The sequence below is a fragment of the Cryptomeria japonica genome, chromosome 11 (genome assembly GCF_030272615.1).
Source record: "Cryptomeria japonica chromosome 11, Sugi_1.0, whole genome shotgun sequence".
Classification (NCBI taxonomy): domain Eukaryota; kingdom Viridiplantae; phylum Streptophyta; class Pinopsida; order Cupressales; family Cupressaceae; genus Cryptomeria; species Cryptomeria japonica.
The window spans coordinates 682,963,811-682,972,773 of record NC_081415.1 but is presented as its reverse complement, the minus strand read 5'-3'; the positions used below and the strand labels follow the sequence as shown (position 1 = coordinate 682,972,773).

The following is an 8,963-nucleotide window of genomic DNA, read 5'->3' as shown; positions in this document are numbered from 1 at the left end:
TAAACATCTCTATTCAATATTATTATAGCTTGAAGAAATTTTTTAATTAGATAAAGTGGAAAAGGTTCAAACCCATTACAGAAACAGCCATCAAGACAAGAAGGATAAATCTCAGAAACAATGAAATCAAGAAAACTAAACCATGCAAACAAAACTTTTGACCAGAACTAAGCTTGAAAAAATTGTTGTATCTAAAAGAATTAGTTTTTAAATAGCAAGAGTATATAAGAGAGCTATCTCCCAATTTTGGAGGTAAGGATGTGAGTCCTCCCAACGACCCCATGCACCTTAAGCCTGTGTCTGCTGTGGATGATTTCAAGCAGGACATCACTACTATTGTGGAGCAATTTTTTGCTTCATTGTTATATCAGTAGCTTTTAGTGTGTTATTTTGGTATACTTTCTTTCATGTCCGGGCTTTCCTACAAACATGCATTTTCATCTCTGTTCTTTGTTTATTTATTGTTATTTGCTACAAGGTAGAGCTAGACTATTAGATTAGAGTAGTATGGTTTTGGATCTGTTGATATAAAATCTTTCTCACCAATTCAAATAAAATAAAAACTCCTAAAAAAGTAAGCTTTATAGGGTTGAGAACAATTAAAAAAAATGACTAGTGTGTTCCTGCAAGTAGGATCCTATTTGCCAAATTAGCATCTTCCTTGAATGAAAACGACAAGAGTAGGATGTTGAAAAAGAGGAGTGTCTTTTGTAACATGTTGGACTCTGTCTCCAGCAAATGCCTTAAAAAATGTGGTCTCCATTTCTAAATATATAGGAAACTGGCTTTTTGTTAGAAAATCCTTGGAGATTAGGTGTAAAGTCGCACTCATCAGCCTTCCCACAAAATTTTGGATTATTCTGAACACATTCTAGCAGTAAAGATTAAGCAGGTGACAATACACTGAGTTGCAATGAAAGCAATGTTTTTATTAGAATCTCAAATGAATGCATCATAAACAGAAATTTGCAGTTTGTTCCTTATGATATGTTGTTAGGGCGACATGGTGTTAAAATTCAGCCATTCTTTTAGTGAAATTAGGAAGTTTTCATGCACTATTATTATAGGTTACTGAATGCATTAAAATTTGCTTGGGCTTTGAAAGCCCACGTATCTTGCCATTTGACTTAACGATTTTAGATTTCTAAGATTTTCTTTTGAAGTAAGTTTTATTACATTGTATTTAGGAAATCTGGTAGAAGATGAGCACCTCAAAATATGTTATCTATCTTTATCCTTATTTTTTTAAGTATAATCAAAAGACTATTTTCTTTCAAGCATCCTAATAATGAATGATGACTGGATCAAGCATAGAATTTTGATCTTGCCCTCAAATAGTTGGGGGAACTATCTTCTTATTCAAGGGATCTTTTGATCTCTTGGTGAAGTTGAATGGCTTCTAAAGGAGCCCACCAAGGATCAAGTCTTGATGAGTGCAAGTCTCCCAACACCATTAAAGACTTAAAAAAGGGATGAGACTGAGATTGTGCCCAAGTAACTTTAGCAGAATAGATCTCTTATTAGCTTAGATTTGTGATCCCAATAACAAAAGGTTGGAAAAAATCAATCTGACGATCGCAAACACAATTATTTTTCAAAGAGCCTTCTAATAAGCTACCTATTCCATCTATTTGAGTAATGAAGATACATAGAATTAACTATCATCATCAATAGGTCAAGCAAATGGCCTACTGATTATAATCACTGAATTAAGCAAAGAATTCTGATTGGTACCATCAGTTCTGTCCTGAAATGGCTGGGGGTTTTGAAAACCCAAATAATGTCTTGTAATTGATATTTTAAATTTTTAGTTGTTTTTTTAAATATTATCCACTCGAGTAAATCTGATAGAAGATTTTTTTTTTTCTTAATGAGTAAGAATCCATCCAATCCCAATAATAATCCTTTGCATCTGAAAGAACAACACAATTATTTTTCAAAGAGAAGAGCCTTCTAATAAGCTACCTATTCCATCTATTTGAGTAATGAAGATACATAGAATTAACTATCATCATCAATAGGTCTAGTAAATGGCCTAGATTGGGCTACTGATTATAATCACTGAATTAAGCAAAGAATTCTGACTGGTAACATCAGTTCTGTCCTGAAATGGCTGGGGTTTTGAAAACCCAAATAATGTCTTGCAATTGATATTTTAAATTTTTAGTTATTTTTTTAAATATTATCCACTCGAGTAAATCTGGTAGAAGATTTTTTTTTCTTAATGAGTAAGAATCTATCCAATCCCAATAATAATCTTTTGCATCTGAAAGAACAACACATTGAAATCATGTAATTTCCACAGTCCATGTTGCTTATTAGCCCAAATATTTCTGGATTTGACCATGTAGAATTTTTATTACCAATGTTTCAGATCAAACACCATGATCCATCATCAGACTAAGAAAGCAAGAGAAGACAGAAGTGATCATGGTGTTTGATCCTATATGTTGGTAATAAAAACTCTACACAGCCAAATAGAAATATTTGGGCTAATAACACATTGGTTTATCACTTATCTTGTTTTCTTACCCTGATGATGGTTCTTACCCTGATGATGGGCCATGGTATTTGATCCGAAATTGGTAATAAAAACTCTACAGAATCAAATCCAGAAATATTTGGGCTCATTGACTAATAGATCAATGATCTCCACGTGACATCCAACTTTAGAATACAGGTAGCACTAATAACGATCCCTGCACTTGCAATAGACAAAGATATACCAGAATCTTCACCAGACAAAGTCGGGAGATCAGACCACTCCCTCATCTTCGTAGATTCTCGCTATGCCAAGAGTGATTGGTTCTCTATTTATTGTGTGAAGTACTAAGTTATTAATAGTCCAACAAAACATTGATCTCTCCAAAGAAGTAAGAATTACATTAAAACACAACTTCATCTTCACTATAGGTCCAACTTTTCACAATTTTCCTAATCTCTTAATGTCTGAATAGTATTCTCTTCAGGTAATCATAACTAGAATTCAGGTAAAATTCAATTAATATATTTTTTCTACAATTTGAACATATTCTAATAAGAGATGAATATTGGAAATGCACATATGCAATGGAAAATTAAAGTTTTTTTATAATCAATATACTGTTAAATAATATACATATTTTTACAAGTATATACGAAATATGATTACATTGCAAAATAGTTGAAATGAGTTAATCAGTTGTAGGCTGATTAATGCTGAGACTCCTCTGCAAATAACCTTATATACTTTAGAACCATAAAGGATTTTTCATTGATGAATGAACTACGAGTTGAAAGAAAACAAGCAAAAGGAAATTCTTGATCAGTTGAGCTGATCAGTCTTATTCCTACAGAATTAAGTAGAATGCAGAATGCCTAGGTGGAATTAATCACTTCTGTTCTGACCTGTTCCAACTGCTGTGCCCTCTAATCTTTTAACAGCTTTTTTCCACATGTGTGTACAAGTCTTTATGGATGCAGTCAATCCATTCTTTAGTAGTGCCAGTCCCTGCTGACCATCTTCCTCTGTAAATTTGGCTGCTTTAAATTTACCCTCTTCTTCATTCCTTCCTTTGGATTGTCCTTCTTTGCACTGCGTACCCCCCAATGAAGTAGTAGAATATGCATTGGACAAATATCCAATGCTCTCACTTCTCTTTAATCTGGATTCTTGGCCTTTGAAGTTCATTGAATTTTCATTATCGTCGCTTCTTGTAATCATTCCTTCTGGTTCTCTAATTTCTGATGTGTATCCAGGATTGTCCTTCAGAGGCATTTCGGTTCCAATTTGAACATCTTTCAGTTGATTAAAATTATTATGCTTCATCTTCTCATACTGAACTTCTGTTCCACTATCTAAAATTGCACCTTCACTATCTCTCACTGCTAGTGGTTGTACAAAAGCCGTTGAATTTTCTATATTGGATTTGCCATTTCCTTGCAGCGGTAACTCCAAACCTGCACTAGGTGCATTATCTAGATTACTTCGTGGTTTTTTCTGATCATCACAATCCAATTGGAGGAACTTAAACTTTTCTATAAGGTCTAAACTCTCATTTACTTGATTTTCACTGCATGAAAGCTGTGAAGTTCCTGTTACCATAAGACCACTTGCACTAGCTAATCTTGGATTTTGATGTATTTCATATTCTTTCTTCTCCGATCCTCCAGAGATGGGAGTCTTTCTGTTAATGGGTGGTTGTTCTCTAAACCTGAGATTCATCGTTTGTCCTTCCAAAATATTGTTGGTCTCACAAACTTGCGTTGCATTGGAGTTTGATTGTATTTGTGGAAGGTTGTTATTCTCTGTCTGTAAGTTCTCTTTTGACTGAGGATTCAAAAGCAACATTTGCAGCCATTTGTCTACATTGGATTTGCCATTCATTATAATAGCTTCATCTTCTTCCTTTCCTTTTTCTGCAACTGCATCTGGTATGGCTGTCTTTGTTTGTCCTTGCATTTCTAATCCATCATCCAACATGGCATCTAGTTTGCTATCTTCCACAGGTTTACATTCTCGATCTTCTTCTGCTAACATGTAATGTTTATTCAAGTCATCATTCTCTCCTATTCTTGATGCACAGTCCCCTTTTGACCAACCTTCAAAATTGGAGTGCTTGAATTCCGATGATGTGACAAAGGTCATATTCTCTCCCACAGATTCTTCTTCTCTCCCTCTAGCTTTAGTTCCTTCATACTCATATCCAACAAACAAAACATCTAAGTCACTCTGCTCTGCTTCTGAAAGCCTCTGTTTCTCCTTTGTTGCTCCTGTCATGGCAGGGTTTCTTAAGGATATAGTTGGTAGTACTTCTACCTTAGGTGTATCCATATCTGTCTTATACTGGTCTTTTTGAGTAGTTAAAGACATATTAGATTTATCCTCTAATTGTTTTTCTTCTGGAGATAATCTCAAGTCCTGCAAGATTTTGGGACATTCTTCCTTACTCTCAAAATGAGGGAGTGATGTTTCTGTGGTCCCATATTTATCAGAATCCTCCTTCATGCCCTCTGCAGCTATGATGACAGAATCAGAACATTGAGTATCTAGGTGCAAGCATGTCTGTGATTCCTCCAACCTCAGGCTGATATCTTTTGGGGGGCAATTTGCAGTGCCATCCTCATGAAGCTTTATCCCAACCTGTTCTGAATGAGGGAGGAGTCTCTCCAGATCTTCTCTCAGCTTCAATCTCTTCAAAAGGTCCATCTCAGAAGCATCACAGGCAGCCTTCTGTGTTTCCAGTCTTGCCATGAGTGCATTGCAGGCTGCTTGGTTCAACCTTCCTTGTTCTTTATACACAATACTCCTGTTTAAAACATCATTAAGCTACAATGACCTTGATTGTAAGTTATTCATTAAAAAGCAATGAATTTAGAGAAGAAATAAATAAACTTACTGGTGCATAGTATCTCTTATCATATTCTCCAAACAAATTCTATACGAGGATTGTGCTTCAGACCATCTTCTCTGTTTCTCCAATCTTCTCCTGTGCTTTATCAATATGGATTCAAGATCTTCCAAGACAAGACCTTCTGCCTCATTTTGCTGTTGCAATTCTTTCAGCTCTTTGTTCAGTTCTGATATTTCTTCTGCTTTTCTTTGAATCTCGTCCTCTCTCAGCTTCTTCAACCTGGATTCTTTCTGAATTGCTGTGGACAAAATCAATTCCTTACCAGACAAATATCCTCTTTTGTTCTCCTTCTCTAGCTCCCAGTCTTCTTTTACTAGTCGATACTGCATATTTCCACATCAGAAGTTGTCATACACCTGAACAACATTAGTCTAATGCATTTCAATAACCAAATCTAACGAATTCCTTTTTTATTACCCTTAAGATATGAATATGATTTGTGAAGTTTGTAATAGAAGACTGACCTTGTCTTTGATTTGTACTGTAGATCTGTTCCTAAACAAGGGTTCATTTTCTTTTATTTCTTTCCAGTTACCAGGTCCAAATCTTCGAACTGCTTGACGAAGAGCATCCTCTTCTTCTACTGTCCATCTTCTTCTACCCGGGGTACCTTTTTTTTTCACAATGTTGACTTCTATTCAGAGACAAGACTCACATGATACTTACCAAAATGACTTAAGCTCAGTGCAAAATGCTCTTAAGGTGTGTTGAAATTCAAATGCTAGAAGCTATAGGCCAGAAAGGATATAGAGATAGACCATTTTGAGGCTTCAAGGTATCATTTGTCTGTTTGTGTATCCTAACTATAGCAGCTGGAGCAAGTCCAATTTGACTCTTCCTCTCACGAAAATGCTGAGGCCAGGAATGACAATCTGCCACCAGAAGTTCAGTGAATGGTTCATTCTCTCCTGCAAAAAAGAGCAAAGAAAATGCTCTCTGCCTGCCATAACAAATAAATTGTTTAATGCATCCTCTCATCAACCTCAAAAAGAGGTTAAATCATCATTAAAAACAAATTAACAAAGCTACAATTGATTTTAATCGTTGAAGTTACTTTTTCACTCCCTCGACAGCTATTTTTTTTAAAGAACTTCCAGATTTATGTTTTAGATTTTAGATTCTCTACCTGAAGTCTGAATTTTTTGACAGAAATATCAATAAAAACTGATTAACTGAGACTCCAAGCTGCAGATCCCACCATGGCACGAGGAATTCCAGTTTATTTTGCTTCCTTTGATTCACTTGCCATTGGACCAACCTCAGATTGCTGATAACTGTTTTGCCTCCTCCTGCAATCCAACAAGGCAGTGTATCAAATCATAAGAGTGTTTACCAAGTGTGCTTGAAATCTCCTTCAAATCCTTGTATCTCACAGTACATACTTGAATGAGGAAACCAGTGATCAACCTCCCAAGCAAGTGGGGAAGCAGGGTCTGCATTTTTGTACAGAACATTTCCATAAGGATCTATTCTGAACATAGCAGGATCAAATCCTGCATTTCTGCAAAACCAAAAAGAAAAGTTCTTTTAACAAACCCTCTTTATTTAAAGCAAACGTATGCGTACAAGAAAACAAAATAAAAATACACCCTAAGAGCCACATTTTAAGTGATATACAGAACTGAAATTTAAATGATTGCCGACAGTTCAAATCCTGCAGAAAACATCTTGGAATCTCCAATGATAAAGAGGTCTCTTAGGACTTTGAAGATGATGAACAGTATCGAATACATATTATATGGACATCTCCAATAAAAAACAAGATGTCTCTTATGACATCGAATAGGAAGCATGGTGTCAAACATATAATATATGCAAAAATGAGTATGATGTAGCTAACCCCAAATGATCAAGTTGCTGCCAAAGAGAATCTGCAAATCTTCTAGCGCTCGATGGGTCTCTTTCTTCTGATTCAATGATTGGGAATAGCTCATTGAACTCCTTCACCTTGGCAATCTACACAAATAACAAAATTGATTGAGTTATTCCCTCTGCCTCATCACATCAACAAAAACCCTTGTGCTTACAAATCCCACAAATAACCTACAAACGCTCTTTCTACAAATTAACCTAAGCTCCACCAAGCTTCGCAAGCTTGTTGTAGAAGATAACACATCTAATTAGTGCTCGATTGGGTAACCCAAACTTTGTTGTTGGGCACCAAGAGATGAGACTATTGGGATTTTACTATTCGCTGGGCTGTGGTGATTCCTGCTCCAAGCAAGTAAAGACAATCCTGAGGTCACATTGCTCGGAATAACCTATAAACCCTGTTTCTAGAAATTAACCTAATCTCCGCCAAAATTTGCAAACTTATTGTAGAAGATAACCCATCTAACCAATGTTCAATTCGGTAACCCAAACTTTGTTGTTGGGCACCCAGAGATGAGACTATTGGGATTTTATTGTTCGCTGGGCTGTGTGATTCCTGCTTCAAGCAAGCACATACAATCCTCGAGTCACATTGCCCGGAATCCAAGCCTCTATTGGAGATCTTCTCCAGCAGCTAGTTCAAACTAGGTGTCACAAACACAGGTGTTTTGCATTTGACCCTTACATCTGAATAGAGAAAACAGGGTGCTAAAAATTTGGGAAAGAATAAGAAAAAGAGTGTCTTACATCTTCAGGTTGTAATGCATATGGTAAAAATCTCTGAGGAGGCCCCTCAGTGTATGGTGTGATGAGGCCCTGCATATGAAGATGGGCATTCCTGCAGAGCTTGGCATATCCTCTGGGGTAACCCAATTCAGGATCCACTCTTGTTTCTTCCTCTGTCAGTATATTTCTAGCCAACATTGTGCTTGCTTTTAAGCCTTCCTGATCGATCAAACCCTTGAGATGATAGAATTCATCCGTTGCCTAGAATCACTCTCCCTCTTCTCCTATTTGAAATTAAATAGGATGCGTGTCCAACGGCTAGGTTTAGTCATTTGAAAGTTAGGCCATGGTTTCATGGACGGCTAGCATCTAATTTTTTTAAGCGGCGCTCCCTACAAATGAATTTTGAATTTTATAGGAATAATAAATAGTTAAAAGTATAGGTAGAGTTTAGGTAGAGTTTAGGTACTGCTGGAAATTTCTTTGCAAGGAGAATTTTTAATCCTATTTGGTAGGTAATTTCTAAAATTTAAGTATTAAAAAATACATGCTTCTATTTTTACAATAAGTTTTCAATTTCATATTTTTATATATTATTTTTTAAAAAATTTTACATATATTATTTTTATATAAGATAATTATATTTTATATATATATATATAATATTTTTTTATTTCATAATTTTAAATCTTAAAACTTTCTATATAAATTATATTTTTAGAGGTTTTTTTTTTCAAATTTATCTACAACGAACCCTTTACTTCTTTCTCTACAACCTGCTAATAACTTTTCTACAATTTATGATTTTAGAAGATGATATTGCATGCTAAGAATGAAACTTCTTGCCTTGTATATTTTCCATGCAACTATTTCTTTTTGGGAAAACGCACACATTAAATTCACATTCCTTAGGGTGTTACATATTTTAAACTCGTGAGGCAAGATACTAAAATGGCAACGATAAAGGCAACC

General features: G+C 35.4%; 1 protein-coding gene across 1 annotated transcript; it reads right to left on the bottom strand.

Annotated features, from left to right (window-relative positions):
• Window positions 1–3,065: 3,065 nt before the first annotated feature.
• On the bottom strand, window positions 3,066–8,281 carry LOC131038129 (uncharacterized). The gene is made up of 8 exons (XM_059214154.1): window positions 8,013–8,281; window positions 7,234–7,349; window positions 6,776–6,894; window positions 6,520–6,682; window positions 6,152–6,333; window positions 5,858–6,003; window positions 5,379–5,716; window positions 3,066–5,288 (listed from the first exon to the last, which is right to left on the bottom strand). Exons 1-8 carry the CDS (start codon window positions 8,187–8,189, stop codon window positions 3,368–3,370), a joined length of 3,162 nt encoding a protein of 1,053 aa, XP_059070137.1. The 5' UTR covers window positions 8,190–8,281; the 3' UTR covers window positions 3,066–3,367.
• Between the last annotated feature and the right edge of the window lie 682 nt (window positions 8,282–8,963).

Bases quoted from the DNA above. Each gene is read 5' to 3' on its own strand.
- LOC131038129 (XM_059214154.1), bottom strand. From the start codon at position 8,189: ATGTTGGCTAGAAATATACTGACAGAGGAAGAAACAAGAGTGGATCCT. The intron at 6,334-6,519 runs GTAGAGAATCTA...TTGTTATGGCAG, and splicing joins TCAAAAAATTCAGACTTCAG to GCAGAGAGCATTTTCTTTGC. The intron at 5,717-5,857 runs GTCAGTCTTCTA...GGAAATATGCAG, and splicing joins CAGTACAAATCAAAGACAAG to TATCGACTAGTAAAAGAAGA.